This window comes from Patagioenas fasciata, chromosome Z (genome assembly GCF_037038585.1).
Source record: "Patagioenas fasciata isolate bPatFas1 chromosome Z, bPatFas1.hap1, whole genome shotgun sequence".
NCBI classification, from domain to species: Eukaryota; Metazoa; Chordata; class Aves; order Columbiformes; family Columbidae; genus Patagioenas; species Patagioenas fasciata.
In genome coordinates this window covers 34,907,432-34,923,569 of record NC_092560.1, presented here as the reverse complement: position 1 = coordinate 34,923,569, position 16,138 = coordinate 34,907,432, and the positions used below count along the sequence as shown (strand labels likewise).

At 39.8% G+C, this 16,138-nt stretch overlaps 1 protein-coding gene across 8 annotated transcripts in view; it reads left to right on the top strand.

The window, feature by feature from the left end:
- Nucleotides 1–14,401, top strand: part of SEMA4D (semaphorin 4D) — a 95,893-nt gene extending 81,492 nt beyond the window's left edge. For 5 of the 8 annotated variants that reach the window (XM_065860476.2, XM_065860475.2, XM_071802288.1 and 2 more), the window contains one exon: nt 47–246. In XM_065860476.2, the coding sequence (XP_065716548.2) occupies nt 47–137 (91 nt within the window). In that variant the 3' untranslated portion in view covers nt 138–246. Of the gene's footprint in view, nt 1–46; nt 251–10,700; nt 10,911–12,322; nt 12,421–13,508 lie in introns of those variants that run through there. The other 3 variants (XM_071802292.1, XM_071802291.1, XM_071802293.1) reach the window with 2 other exon arrangements.
- The last annotated feature ends 1,737 nt before the right edge of the window (nt 14,402–16,138 follow it).

Genomic DNA, 16,138 nt, shown 5'->3' with positions numbered 1-16,138 from the left:
TTAGTACCCTCTTTATTTTTCTTTTCTGTCCTCTTCTGTCACACAGCCTCATCTCCTATACCTTTCCCTCCTACTGGTACCTCCTTTTTGTCCTGTGTGGGAAGTGGTTCACGTTCACCCACCAGTACCCAGCCTGACGCGTGGTCTGGCACAGACCCTGTAAAGGTCATGTTGTTGCCACCTTTCCTAAGTGACCAGGCACAGCATGTTAGTGTCCGGGGACCCTTTCACCTCTTCTGCCAAGCCACAGGTAAGCTGGAGGACCCCTGTATAAACAGCATTTTCTGCATTACAGGTTTAGATATATGTGGACGTGTACTCTGTATGTTTTACCTTTTTTTCTTTGAGATTTCGGGGTGTATGGTGAACATGCTGTTACCGATAATCTGTCACTGTGAATTCTGTACTGTAAAATGCCTGCCCTGATTTAGCAGCCTGCTTTAGTATATTAGTAGTCAATCAGCTTTAATAGGCCCGCTCACATGCTGAAGGAGTTCGCTGAATGACAATTGCATATGGATGTGTAGCAGGTGAACATTTTCACTGTCAGTATTTGTGCCATTTAAAAAATACACTTCAGTTGGATTTGAATTCAGTGTACTTTTCTGGACCAGGTCAGTTACTCCTTTTTAGTCTTGACTTATTTCAAATGGTAAAGTACTTACAGTAATGACAACTTCCATTTTATGAAGAACATGTTGTCTGAGGTGTACAGGAGAAAGACAAAGTTTGTTTGTTTTTTTTACTAGAGAAATTCAACATTTGTCTTTCAGCTTTTGTTTGGATTGTAGTTGCCTCTTTAAGCTAGGTGAGATTCAAAGGATCTAAACAGATCTTAAAATGTAACTTTATTCCTTGAAAGAACAGACTGCAGATACAGATTAATTCTAAGAAGTAGCATTGTTTCATATTGGTCTGTGAGTCAGTGTGTGTTAGTATTACGTGGAATCAGATCAAAATGCATAAAACATTACTAAAGTAGATGTTAGCGAAGGCACGATTTGTATTTCCATTACTAAAAAGAACAACAGCTGGATCAAGATTCTTTCAGCAATAATTTGTTCACTGCTGCTATAGACAGTTCAGAAACATTTTGTTGCCCATCCTGAAAAAAATAATAAGAATAGCATGAGTGCTACGGATCTGAAGTTTGTTTTAACATTTTCACCTAGCAATGTCTGTTTTAACATGATACTCACATGCTGCTTTTTGAAAGCTGTCAGTGTTGTAAGTTCTCTCCCAGACCTGTGAAGGACTGGACTTGGTATTGTGGATGGAGGTTTTACTCTGTTTGGAAAAACAAGGCATTTGGCTGATGCCTCACACCCTTCTCTTACGCAGAATTACAACTTTATTCCATTGATTAAAAGAAAAAGCTAACCAGCATACCAAACTGACATAGATCTTTTGCATCTTTCTAGGACCTGCATGTCAGGATGTATAAATTTACCCTGGTGGGTCCTGGCTAAGCGAATGCTTTTTCTAGGAAGCTCTCTACTTGGGTTTGTTCACATTTCTTCAGTACCTGTTGATATTTCTTTATATAAATACAACTGTAGTGGAACTGTTTTTCTCTTAGCTGTGAATGCAAGGTAAAATGTGTTTGCAAGGAGTGGCAGGGCAAAATAAGACTGACGGAGTTAAATGTTGTACCTCTCCTTCTGCTGAAGGATATGGTATCAGCAGATGTATGATGCAAATACCTAGATTGCCACATCATCCAGTCAAAAACCTGCAGCTTGTTTATAAATGATTTCTAATGCTATTTTTATGAGAATTACTGAATCTCTTCATTTTCTATAATTGTAAATGTCTGCTTCAAGCTGTCTGGAAACTCAGCAGGAGTTGGTGAGTTCTCTTACTCCTCTCTTACTCATCCCACATGTTTTAATCTGAAAGCTCTCCTAAGGATAATATTTACAACTTTGTAACTGGCCCATTTCAAGGATGTGAAGTTAAAGTGGATACAGCACAAACAACCACTTGTCACGTATTGTTATTTTTTTTCTGCAAAATTAGTTTTTCAGGAACAGAGTACTCCTGCCCTTCCTGAAAAGAAAGGGATACATTTCCCCTCACTAATTGCCTCCCAGTTCCTCTACTACCCTGACCCTGAAGAGTCTCACTTCTTCCACAGGTCTCCAGAGACGTGTCTGCAAGATACACACTGGCAAACATTAGGTTCCCTGTATGCTTTCTCTAATAGAATGTGTTTCTCTCCCATTACAGAATTTTAAACTCCTTTAAAGACATTTGAGGCAGGCTTCAAATAATATGAAGAAAATACTACACAATCCGGTGCAGGGGGGAGGCAATGAGTTGATGTGTGCACTTGCTTCTCTGGGATGCTCTATTAAATTTAAGTGTAGTAGAAACAGGCTTTTCCTAGCAGTTTTGGTTCTGCTTAAAGATGTTTTTCTGACACCTCCTGCCCCAGCTGTAGGGTGGTAACATCCTTGGCCATCACTTCACAGACAGTGACACACTAGAATATCCTCAGTATGCTGAGCAACAATTTAAGTGCATTTATAATCAGAATCGGTGCAAAACATTATACTTTACATTAGTATTTCTGACCTGCAGATTCAGACTCTCCCTGTGTCCATGGCATCAAGAACTCTTACCTCCTCCCTTAGTCCATCTTGAAACTGGAGTTTTTCTTAACTTTTCAGTCTCATTAAAATAACCCTGGGAGTGTGAATGTAAAAGTTCTGCAAACTCAGCAATGTAGTTTAAAGGAGTTCGCTGTTTCGTGGAGATACCGAGATGGGTACCTGATACCACCCACGTACCATGCCTGTTCCATGTGGTCATGCTGTTTTAAAGGAAGAGCAAGAAAGCTTCCCCATATCCATGCAGGAAAAGATCTGTAACTCGCAAAAATCAGAATCGCAAGTGATTCACTACAGGTTTTCTCTCTTTGAGGAGGAGGAGCTTGTCCGACAGAGATTGACTTGCCTGTAGAAATGAGTGAGCTTTTTCTCTGGAAGTGGCTTTGCAAAGTCATTCTCGGGCAAGGTTTTTTAGGTCGATTGCATCACCTGTGATGCCCTGGGGGAATCTGATTGTTTGATGCGGTGCAGCGCGCGAAGAGCTGGGTCTGGAGAGGCATGGAGGTCTGCAACACCCAGAGCAGAACAAGCCTGCCTAGGAAAGTGCTTTGTGACAGACAACAAACCGTTCGTCTAGGACTGCAAATTACAGTGTTTAAGTTAGAGCGTGTCAGTGTCTTAAAATGGAGCTTACTTCAGCTGTTACTTTGTTCTACCTGCAGAAGAACACAAATATCAAAGAGCCGTTTTCCATGGACATACACTTGTGTTTTTATAATCAGTTGCAGTTTTCCAGCTTTTCTTTCTTTTTGTGGACTGTTGTATAAAATAATGCCCAGAACATTGCCTCATCCCACCTTTGTTAGTATTTCTTAATAATTATGCCTGTGGACAGATGTATCATTAGTTTTTGAAACCTGAAAGCGGTTTAAATGGTAGCCTAGAGAGAAAAAACTGCATCTCCCACAACAGTTCAATCCACTGCACAAACATTGTAGAACTTCATAAAATAATTTTAAAATTTGTATGCAGTATATTTCGAGATCTACCTGGTGATGCTTTGTTGAAGTAATACTCCTGACTTTTAATCCGTATGGTTGCTTAGTAACCCGTGGTTGTTTTATCCTCACATGGAGATGCTCAGTTCGTACCTTGTTAAACCGTTCCACATCCCACTTTATAAATTATCGCATGCTGTCTGCATCCAACTCATTTCAGCATCTTTGGCTACAGTAATCTGATAGTAGCTGTTTTGTAATTTTGTACCACGTCTCTCGGGGATTTCTGCACTGATTTAAAGGCATCTTGGTACGATTAAACCATTCCTTTCTGTAGATCTGTGGTATGCCACCTGTTTTTTATTATTTTGAGATGCACCTAGAAGATAACTTGAAAAATGAAGATTGTTCCTTTGGTACATAGACACGAAGCTTTGACTTCAGGTTACAGAATCAAGTAAATACTGCAGACCCTTTTTGCATAAAAATCACAGACATCAAAAGTATCCTTCTTGTTACTTTAGATCGCAATATCCTGGGGCCGTAATTATCTTACTAGAACATTGGCACTTCTTTTTTCAGACATCAGAGCCTGCTGTGGCCCTCTGAGATCCAACTCTGTGCAGGAACAGTGGCGTCAAACACCTTTTTGAGAGTATGGGTGTTTCCCTGGCTCTGATGGCTTTCTCCATGGTGACTTCTGTAAGACAATTGGAAATTAATCCCTGTCAGGACTAAGATATAGATGCTGCATTCTGAAATTCTGGCATCAGCCGCAGATTTTGAAAAATCTCTGTAGAAATTTATTTTGCTGTCTACTTTTATATGTAAAGGCTATGGTCAAGCTAAGAAATACATGGAAAGGCATGCAGGAAGAACACCTTTTTTTTTTTTTTAGTACATTGTTATCTTGTAAGGACTGTAATAAGCTCAGGGTAAACACATGTCAAGCTTAAGGCACATCAAGGTAAAAAGGGGAGAGTAAGGAGGATGAGTAGAACCAAAAATGTCATCTTAATTCTTCAAAATATTTCCTCTTTTTTTTTTTTCGTCTCCTGCTGGATAGAAACTTACCTTGCACAGCGTGCAATTGATACAAGCATTGATACAAGCGTTTCCTGTGCCGCAAATAACAAGATGCAGTTTGGAAACCTCTTCTTGTGGCTTTTGATAATTTATAAATGCTTAAAACACAAGAAGAGACACTAAGGTGTCTTCCTCCCCATGAGGAAATCAGTCCAGTTAGGACTGGTAGTTGTAGCTTGCACGTAATTATTAGCATTGTAGTGTATTTAAAGCACTTCAGACTACATAGTTTGTCCCACATGCACCAGTTAGTAAATGTTTTTGTACACCCATTGGTGAATTTTATCAGCTGCATCTCATGTCAGCAGAGGCCTTGGGTAAATTAAGCCTGTTGCACGGTTTTAGAAGTTTTTGATTGGTATCTGCACAGTTTGAGTAAGTCATTCTTTTGAGAAAACACTTTGTCAAGAAGCCTCTTGAGACGAAGGAAGATGGGTGGTACACACATCAAGGAGCAGCTTTGCTGCTCAGTTGTTCAGTTCAGCCCTTCAGCTGACTTCTGGAATCAGGTGCTTCATGGACCATTCGGAGAGACAAACGGAAGTAAGTCACAGAACAGGCATTACTCCCAATGGGAATTTAAGACACCCATGATTAAGGGAGGATTACAAGAGAGCAAGAAAAATAAGTATTGCAGAACCCGTGGCAGCTTTTATAGAATATATAAAAAGTTTGCTTCACATTGGGTCTTTGAGAACCAAGTGTAATTTCTAAATTACTTTTGGCATGTGTCTTCTCTCAGAAGAGAGGTTCACCTTGCTGTATGTTTGCTTCTATGCAGCGTTTGACTGCAAGGTTTTACTCCAAATTTAGCCTTTATTCTTTTGCAATGCAACATAAATATTTACGCTGTTTTTCTCCTCACTGATACACAACACTGATTCAGTGATGTCTCAGCTTGGAGCAGTACACTGGTACTAACTCCTAGACCCTGGCTGTGATTGAGAAGCTGGATTTCCCAGTCCTGCCTGGTGAGATGTGATGAGTTTACTGGTGCCGGCGTGTCTGGAGCATAAACTCATATTTATGCTTTTTTCCTCAGAGCTCCTTGTTGCCCCCACCAGCCCTGTTTGCACACTGACTACCTGTACATTTATTTTTCTTGTCTTCCCCATGAGAGCTACAACCTGTAGACTTGTAATAATTATTCCCTCGGTGTGATGGCTGATTAACTGGTACTGATTTGGAACATAGGTGTCACCATTTTTTTTAACCGTTTCAGCAGAAGTTTCTTGCCAGAGCTTTAAAATTCCATCCTGAGAAGGCAGATGCTGTGTCCTACTTTCGTCTGCACACACAGTGCATCGTCTCCGGCTGCTGCTTCCAGCTTTTACGTGGTTCGCATCTCACAGGAGGCAGTTCCTGCTTTTAATCTGCCTCGATAAGGCTGCATCAGTTTGCGTTGTAGATGTTGCACAAAAGGACTAGGAATTCAACAAAGGCACCCAGGTTCTTGAAGGAGCATGTCATGCATTCTTCAGTATGAATTATTTGGTGTTTGAAGTAATGCTCTTTGGCATTTCAGAGACATCTGTTTTCCTTGACTTTTAAAGTTTTTTCTTTTCATTGTTGTCAAGCTTTTTCCAGTTAGTTTTCTAGAATGTATTGCCCCTACAATGGAAAAAAAAAAAGACCAAACCAGTTTTCTTTCTGTAGGGTTTTTGGTTTTTTTGTTTGGTGTTTTTTTTTTTTTTTTTTTTGGTGCTTGGTTTGGGGTTTTTGGTGTCTGAGATACAGGTTACCTACACTGTACGGTATTTTCAGAAAACTGTGAAGAAGCTTGTCTAAGTTTGAAGATTCTTACTTCTACGATCTGTTGCCCTCCCCTTTGCTTCATTTACTATTTATTTGTTATTTCACTAGCTTGTCAGCAACAGTGGCTCAGACTCTTTTAAGAAACTGTGATGAGCCTTAAATGTAACTTTTATTCATGGAGTGGGTAATACTGGGGGTTGTCTTCCATATTAATGATTGACTAAGCTTTTCCTGTGCTAACTTTGATCTCCGATTTCAAATAATCTTCCTGCGCCCAGATTATACTGTCTTTTTAAAACTTAATCCCTGCTCTGCATGAGAGGGCATCCTATATGATCTCGGTTTTCTGAAATCTGGGATGTTTAGTTCAGTAGCATTCAGTACAAGCCATAGCTGCAAGCTAGATAGCAAGCATTAAATCCAGATGACACTTTTAATCTACTGTATGTTGTGAGTTTTGGAAGGGGTTTTGGTATTGAGGAATACAAGGGGGTTTCTTCCCAAACCTAAACCTCCTGTCACCGAGGGTAGCCTCTGTTAGCACAGTTCTGTGTCCGGAGGACAGGAATCTGTGACAGAGACTGTTTCTGACCCTGCTAGAATTTCTCTGTGGGATACCTGTCAGTTATCTTCACTGGCTCTCCATTTGCTGCCAACCTTCAGAGATCAGAAAAGTTTTAAGAGGTTTAGCCTTGCTGATGGATCATGCTCACCTGCCTCTATCTTGAAGTGCTTCTCTGAACAATCTATAGGGAAGCCTTGCTTTAACATAACCCTTCAAGAACCATGATAAAAACTAGGGAAAACAGTGTGCTATAGCAACAGCAATGGGTTAGCGCTTCTGAGCGTCGCAGGGCACAGGTTAGCGGGGTTGCTTTTGAAATGGCAGGTTGCAGCATTTGGAGCTGGCTTGGCTGGGACTCCCCTCGCCCCACGCCCAGCCCTATGTCACTCAGCTCTACTCAGTCCCTAATCTCTTGCTTTTAAATACGTATCTCAAAGCTCTCTTGAATGCTGTGTGTTACAATTTGACGGGTATATGGCAAACGTGTGATTTTGTACAGTTTAGCAGGGGACATCAGCACGCTGCCTGGAATCTGTAGCTGTATACTAGAATTCTTACAGCTGGATTTGTTGATTGATTTTAACCTAAAATCAAATTTATACCAACACAAGTAGACTGTGGATAGAAATTTACAAGCAGCTGCAGTGTTTTTTTAACTCTATCTGTAGCGGCTGAAATTTTTCCCTGTGGAATATCTGGAGGTGAAATCATCTGTTATTAAATATATGGTTTGTACAAACCTGCCCAACTTGATGTAGGTCAGAAAACCCATTTTGCCAGCAGAAACTACCTGTATAGTACCTGAGCTGTTAGTACCTAGGCAGTACCATTTCACTCAATTGCTGAAAGCAGAGCTATAGAAAATGAAATCTATATGGAAAAATCAGAAAACACTTCCACAGACACTGGAAATTATGAAGGGCTTATGCAGAGAAAAGGGGGTAGTTCAGGCAACGCAGCAAGGCTTTTTTATTTTGTATTATAATTGCTGAACTTCCTCCTTCTAAAATCATTAAGGTAGTGAAGTTGATTAGTAATATCATATTTATTGAAACTGAAGCAATGTTTTGAAAGTTAACTGTTTGTAATATCTTTCATTGTTGCTTAAATGTAGCTGCTTGCATATCTAGACTGACTTGCTGTTTCTCCGCTTGAATATTGTGTTTTAATAACTTCTTTTAAATCTTTCAAGCATTCTTAAATCGGATGGCTAAGTAAGTAGACCAAGTATGGTTGAAATTCATATTTAAATCTTGCACTAGAGATGTAATTAATTTGTAGTGTAGTAAATGCAGAGTGTATGTTCATAATAATTTCCTTCGTCTTAAATTCAGACTCAGATGTAATGGTTAGAGAATTTTTTTATCTTACTCTAGAGTTGTACAAAATCCGCATTTAGCAAATGTGATTCAAAGTTTTTGCAGACTAAACTGTTTCACAGTGTATTTTTTTTTCTGTTGCTCCATCCTGAAAAGGAAATCAAAGTAGAGAATAGCACAGTGCCTGAAAATCAGGAATAAACTGCAGTAAAACAGTGCCCGACTAGTGCTTGAACCCAGATTTTGCTGTCAGATAACTTGTGTGAGTGTTACTCTGTGGGGATTTCCACTGCCTCTGACTGCACAGGAAACATAAGGTAGGGTAAAATCGCCCAGTTGAAACTTGTTTGGGCGCCAACCTTAAACACCACAGCTTGCAAAATTTCCCAGATGAGGAAATTGTTGGATTTTAATCTTTTGGTGTAATGTGTGTTTAAACTGAGCTGTTGGCAGATTTCCAGAGCAATTGTTGTCTTTAGCACCAGAAAACAGAGCAGGTTCTCTGATGTGAATAATAACATCTGTAGTAAGCTAAAGGAAGTGGCCTGCACTGAACTTCCTCGCATGGCCCCAAAATCATGTTTTTCAAGCTCCTGGTTTCAGGTAACGGCCGTACATGAAGGAGCTTGAACTACCGCAAGTAAAACTTGTGAGCTTGTGGGTTTACTCAAAGCTTCTAGCTTTACAATGCTACAGCAGTAACTCTGCCAGGCTTGGAAAGTTCATCCCGAGGCTTCTGCTGCAGTGATTCCCTCTTCTCGTTGGTCTTCACTGTGGTCAAGTTGGTCTTAACTTCTGTGAGACAGCTTGAAATCTGCAAATGCTGTTGCTTAATTTTATTGCTGTGTTAATGCTGTGTCAGACTTCAGGCATCTTTTAGGAAGTATAATACAAGGTGGGAGAGTGGGTTTGAAGGTAGGTTTCTATTCTTCAAAGCCCCTTTTTTTTTTAGAAATTACTATTTAACAATTTCTGTCTTTCTGCTGTGCATGTATTTCCTTACCATTCCTCCTGTTTGTCCCAATTCCAACTTCAGCGTTAGTTTACTGAAATAATTTGTCCCTGGTTCCAGACTTCCCATGACTTTAGCAACATGTAACCTACCTACAGGTAGTGGTAGGGTAAGTACAATCATTTCTAGAACACTTCTTTTTTTTTTTTTTTTTTTTAATGAGTTTGTGCTTGCCCTCCCCACTTGCTAGAGCTGTTGTCAGCCTTTCTTGAGAGATGGTGCCACTTCCCTCTCTCTTTTTCCTTCATGTTCTCTATCATTCACCCTTACTAATGTCTCCATATTTGTAGTATATTATTTCCAAACGATTTAATAATTCAACACAATATACCGAAGAAATGCACAGATGTAAAAGCTACCTTTTTTTTTTTGGCCTGCCTGCATGATTATCTAAAATGTAATGAATTGCAGGACACTGACCAGGAATCAAGTCTTTTTCTAGAGGAAAATGCCACATTGATTTGCAATCTGAAATGCTCACAGTAAAAGCTGACTTCTGTAGTAGGTTACCTGTTCTCTCAAGACATACTTGCAAAAATATTTTCTTTTTACCCTGAATTTCTCTTTACATCTTCTCTTGCTAAGGCTAGTTTGGATCCTAGCCTGAGGGAGAAATAGGCATATTTTAAACATCAGAATTATTGCAAAGTACTGCTTGGCCTGGATGTCTTTCTTTCAAATGAAAAGCCTCTGATACTGCCAAGTACACGCTAACCAACCTTGCTAATTTTCTGGGAACAGCTGTTCTGTCCTCTGGGCTACTGTCAGTCTCTGATTTATTCAAATTCTGTCCTCACAGGTTAAGATGAATAATATAATAGCAACGAGGCTAAAAGATTAGATGCTTCTTTGTTGTTGATCCAAACTTCTTCCACGTTCTGTCTTGCCTTATTGCCTGCTGTGACTAATGTTTCTGTGCTTTTCCCCATTCTGCTTCTTTCATAATTAATTCTATGATCTTTGACACACTGAGTTCTTGAGCTTTCTCCCCTCCTGACCTTTATTTCAGATTTTGCAAGGCATGTCTCAGACAGTTCCAGCTTTGTACCAGAAGTTAGCTTGATCAGCAGTAGGTAACGTAGCCTAGTTCTAATTGTATAGGCAGATGGTGGTGCTGCTGTTCCTCATCTGCTTTATCATGTTTGTGAGGTAGAAGTTCCCCCTTGTGAGGATCCAGACAGAATTCCTTTATATAATATACCTAAGTTCATTTATAACTTTGGCTTGAACCGAAATGAACAGCACTAGCTCCGTTTTATCCCACGTTTTTGGTACCCAGAATTTCAGCTGAAGAAACCTAAGAAACATTGCAATCAACTATTTATGCTTTTGAGCCTAATCTTGAAGCCTTAAGCTTTTGTTTTCTTTTCAAAACCTCATATTTTCTTATGAAATAAGCTGACATTTTTACAGGTCCCAGTGGCTCCTATTTTGTTTGGAAGAAGAATGGAGAGAGGATGAAGGCTTGCATCACCGAGCAATCTCATATGCTGTTTGATGGCAGAGTGCATGTTCTGAGTTGGGTGAAAGATTTGGTATCAGAAAATACAGAATATAAATGTTCATTCACCTCCAAAGCTGGGAACATAACATCCGAAGTGCGCATCACAGTGGAAGAAAAAGGTAGGTTGGTTTTCAATGTGTGCCATGTTTGGCCTGACCCTGGTTATGAGAAAAGCTCTGCAATTGTCACCCATAAAAGGTGCATATCTGAAGACTGTAACTCTTGCTTACCATATTCAGTTGTTTATGAAAAGATTTTAGAGCCATAAAATTTCCTCCTTCCACCCACTCCCACAAAGGACTAATGTATGGTGTGGAAATTAAACGAAACCTGCTAAACTAATGGACACAAATTGGAAGTCAGATGAGTACTGGAGAGCTAAAAACAGGTACCCTGCCAGAACTCTACGGTGCAATGTAGAAAAATTCTTTAATGCCAAGGTAAAGGGAAATCCCCACCACCCAGGATTTTAAAAAAATCTGATGATTTGTAGATTTCCTGTAGCTGGGTGAGGTCAGTTCCTACCTCTTCAATCAGACACTAACTGGGCAGGATGTCAGTTAGCAAATCTCAGCAGCAGTGCAAGGTCTGCAGGTACCAAGGACTGACCAATGCAACTTGAGTGTCATTCACAACTAGATTTTGAGAACTTATCCAGGCACGGAGAAGGTCTGAATAGTCTTTAAAAAGACAGCAGAGCCAATGAAGGTAACAGTATGGATTTTCTTAGCAGGGTGAAGGAAAAAGTGAAATATTTTTAATTACCTGGTTAGTAACAGCTCTGAATTTTTTTCAGTGACAAAAGCAGTAGGAGTTACACAAGTTGTCTTGCCATCACTCAGTTACTTTGAAGTCTGTTTCAGGAGTAGAATAAACAGCATCTCCATGAAACTACTGTAAATATAAAACAGGGAGGTTTTCGCTGTGCTCTGAAAGCATTATATGCTGTTGCTAGTGTCCTGAAGGATAACCACAAAATATAAGGATAACCACAAAGTATTACATTTGTGTATGTCATCACCACAGTGTTACACTCTGTGAGGAAAAACTGGCAAACAGTATTAGACTTTTATCAAGATGCAGTAGAATAGCCCTTCTTAAGTTCTCAATGGAATGAGGAATAAATACATAACTTTACTGGAAAATGGGGAAATTGCAAATTGGACAGTCAGCTGTGTCCTATCGTTCTTCTCCCCAGACTTGGTATTATCAAACTGTAGTGTTCCTGTGCTTCTTAGACAGGTTTAAACTCTTAACTTGTAGGTTGTATCTTCTAGACCTTGAATCACAGATAAAGGCACTGAAACTGTTTAGTCTGGAGGCTACAAAGTTTGCTGCAGAGGAGAAGCAGCATGACCATTTGAATAGAACTTATTTCCAAGTAACATGAAAGGAGTTAGAGCAAAATGAAGGACGAGAGGGTGGCTTTGGTCCTTCTAGCCCAGTCCTCCACAGGAAGTGCTGCAACTGAATAGACACCAACTTACTTCTTATTACATACTTATGTAATCATTCCGTGTACAATTCTCAGATAGTGCTGGTCAGGATGGATGGACCAAAGAATTTGATGCCTGGAGAAGTGCCATCAGTGAGCATGACAAGATGATGCAAAACTGGCAGAGAACATGGGTAAGAATTTTTTGGAAAAGGTATCTCCTACAGTGTTTGCTAGATGATGCACTATGGTCCCAATTTTATAAACAGCCCATGGCACTTCTGCAACCTGGTGGTTTAACCTGCCAGGCAGCTGAACACCACAAGCTGTTTGCTCACCATCCCCACCCCCCTCAGTGGAATAGGTGAGAGAACTGGGGAAGAAGTAAACCTCATGCATTAAGACAGTTTAATAAGGCAGAAAAGGAAAATAATGTGGTGATATTAATATGTAAGTAAGAATATGTAAATAAGTGATGCACAATGCAATTCTCACCACTTGTTAAACTGATATGCAGCCCCTGCCTAAGCAGTGATCCTACAGCTGACTTTTCCCTAGTTTATATGTTGAGTATGATGTCACATAGTATGGAATATCCCTTTGGGCAGTTGGGGTCTCCTGTCCTGGCTGTGCCCAGTCCCAGCTTCTTGTGCCTCTCCAGCCTCCAGGCCCAAAAGTCCCTGATGCGGTATAAACATTGCTCAGCAACAACCAGAACATCAGTGTATTATCAACATTCTTCTCATACTAAATCAAAAACACAGCACTGTACCAGCTCCTAGAAAGACAACTAACCCTATTGAAGCTGAAACCAGGACACAACCCAATCTATTTATATAAGAGTGTTATGTGTTCCTGTACACATTGTCATTCTTGACCTTATCAGCAGTAAAATCTATTTTATCAATGACATATGTCAGCTTGCTCCTTCACCCCACTAACCAAGTGCTAATCAGTCAGTAGTTTTCATCCTGCCCCAAACTTTAAGTCTGTGTACGCTGAATATAGTAGATTAATTTAATCATGTCTATAGACTAATCGGATTGCAGAGATTACTGGACTTCATAAACGGTACTGTCAATCAAAGCTGGCCTTCCTTTAAAAATAGTCCATACTTAGCTTTTAATGTTTTTCTCCAATAGTTATGAAAAGTAATATTGGTTCTAACTTTTGGATACGACAGATGCTGCTTTCATGTGGAACTGTTAGTATAGGCAGCCTTTAAACCCCAGTTTAATTTTAAAAGTAACATTAACACCATTCTGAACTTTTTCTTCTTCAGGAGAGCTGCAACAAGAAAAACAGGCTCTAGTGGACAAAGGAAGAAACAGGCCTGAAGCAGAAATGTATGCAAGTTAGAGTACCCAGTACTCTTAATATCACAGCATTTGAAGAGGTATTTACAAGCACTGCTGCTGGCATTAAAATTGATGTTGAAGAGAATCACCTGAAGCTTGAGGTGGAAGAGGATATCCACAGTGCACCAAAGAATAACTAACTTACATGCTACAAGAGAGGCCACCCATCCAGTGCTGGAACTCTCCCTGGTTTCCTGATCAGTTTGGTTTTTTTTTTTCAGCTTAATAAGGAACAAAAGTGGTCTCAGTAAGACTTGTGCTGTTTAAACAATGTAATATGATGTCTGGCTTCTGTTTTGAGTTAATTAAGCAAAGTTAATTTGGGGCTTGAGGATCTTGGCATATGATTTATAGATTAATAATAAGGTGTGGATCACATTTATTTGAAGGCACTTCAACTGGCCCATTTATTTTCTTTTAATGTGTTTGCCCTTACACTCTGTTTCCAGTGTTTTAAAGAGCATTCCTTTCTGGTGTCAGCAAGTTCATTTGTTAAAACACATTTCCCTTGGTAATAAAGTTTTCATACTTCTGACTAATGCTCAAAACACAGACAGGTAACAAAGCCCTTCAGTTAAAGCAGAGTCCTGATTTTTTGCAGATTGTTCTTCTATATTTGAGCTAACAGTCTTAGCTTTAAAAAATTCTATGTTGAATGAATTCTTCTTAGAAGTTGCATCAAGTTCACATACTCCTAGTGAACAAGTGCAGACTGAAAATGTGAGGACCTACTAAATCCACAGTGACACTGTTTTACTGCATTGCTGTTCAGTTTTGTCCTTCTGCATCTAATAAACAAGTCTGAGGTGTAATTCAAGTTCTCTGTCTTAATTGTCTCAGTGGTTTTAAACAACCTGTAAGCAAGTAAGATGCCACCTAAGACTCACTGTAGCTTGTGTCCATGGGGACAGCTGCTCCTAGCAATAGCAGAAACCTTCATACTTACCTATAAGTTATCCCCTAACTGGTAAGATTTAAATTTTTCACATTAAAGAAAGAATTCTCCTCCCTCTAAAACTTTTCTGAAATTTTTTTTTTTTTTTTAAATTAATACCAGACCACCTTGTGGTCAACACATGAAGGGTGATAATTCTGTTACACAAACCATTTCCCCTATATTTCACATTGGCTATCATAATTCCATGCTGATGCAGACTTCTGACACCAATGCTCAGGGGGAATTTTTTCCCCAATTGTTTTTCTTTTATGACATCTTTTATGGCTAAGGAACAACTATAAAAATACTTTTCTTATAGTGTCCCTCCCCTATTTGTTCAGTACATTTGGAGCAGATTTGAGTTTAATTCTGTGGTGCTGAGTGGGAAGGTAAAGTGTTCTAAGACTGAGCACAGCAAAGCACTGCCTTGCCTCTGCAGCAAAGTACTGCAAGTAGTAAAAGGAGGTTGCCATATTTTTTGTTTAGCTCAACTTTGTAAAAACATATCTGTGTAATGGAATTACTCAACACAGCTGTTCCCCCTTATAGTGATTATTTTTTCTATATTTTAAGAACAGGAAATAACTCCCTAAGATTTTGAACAATAAATATTTCCAAAGTAATTTCTCATGCTCTTCTATAGTCTGACAAAATAGAAAATACAGCCAAAAAAAAAAAAAAACCAAAACCTCTTAATATGATCTTCACCAACTGGTCCCCATTCCATGTTGTGGTTGGGTTGGCCTTGGCTGGACACCAGGTGCCCATCAAGCCACTCTTATCACTCCCCTCCTCAGCAGGACAGGGGTATAGAAAATGAGATGGAAACAAAACCTTGTGGATGAAGATACAGGCAGTTTAATAAAGCAAAAGCCATGTGTGGAAGCAAATTAAAACAAAAAAATTATTCTCTACTTCCCATCAGCAGGTGACGTCCAGCCACGTCCTGGGAAGTAGGGTTTCAGCACATGTAGCAGTTGCTCCAGAAGACAAATGTTGTCATAAAGAATACCCTACACCACCCTCCTTGCTCCCTTCTCTTAGCTTATATTGCCGATGTTGTAAGGTATGGTCAGTTTGGGTCAGCGGCCCTGGCTCTCTCCCAACCTCTTGCCTATCCCCAGCCTACTGTTGAGGGCGGAAATGTTGGAGAGGCAGCCTTGATGCTGTGGGAGCACTTGCTCAGCAGTGACCAAAACACTGGTGTTACCAACATGTCCCTAGCTCTGCGGGCTGCTGTGGAGAAAATCAGCTCCATCTCAGCCAGACCTAGTACACATGCAGTGGCTAGGTTTAGCAGTTTTTGATGTGTATCAAAGTGGCACAAGTAAGTCACAACTTACCTTTGGACCAAGGATAGCTGCTGGCCAAAACCATCTTTCATCATTGAGATGCTTTACCTTTAATTTCCATTTAAGATTAGAAGAAACTAATATAAAGAGATCATTATCGTAACTAGTGACCAACTGTGCATTTCAGCTTAATGATGGCTTCCCTTGCCAATGTTCTTACTCAAAACTCACATTTCAAGTATCATTAAGTGTCCGCCCAGAAGAGTTTATGAAAGTGACAACCATGGCACATTCCCATTAAGGCACTCCACCACCATTATTGAGC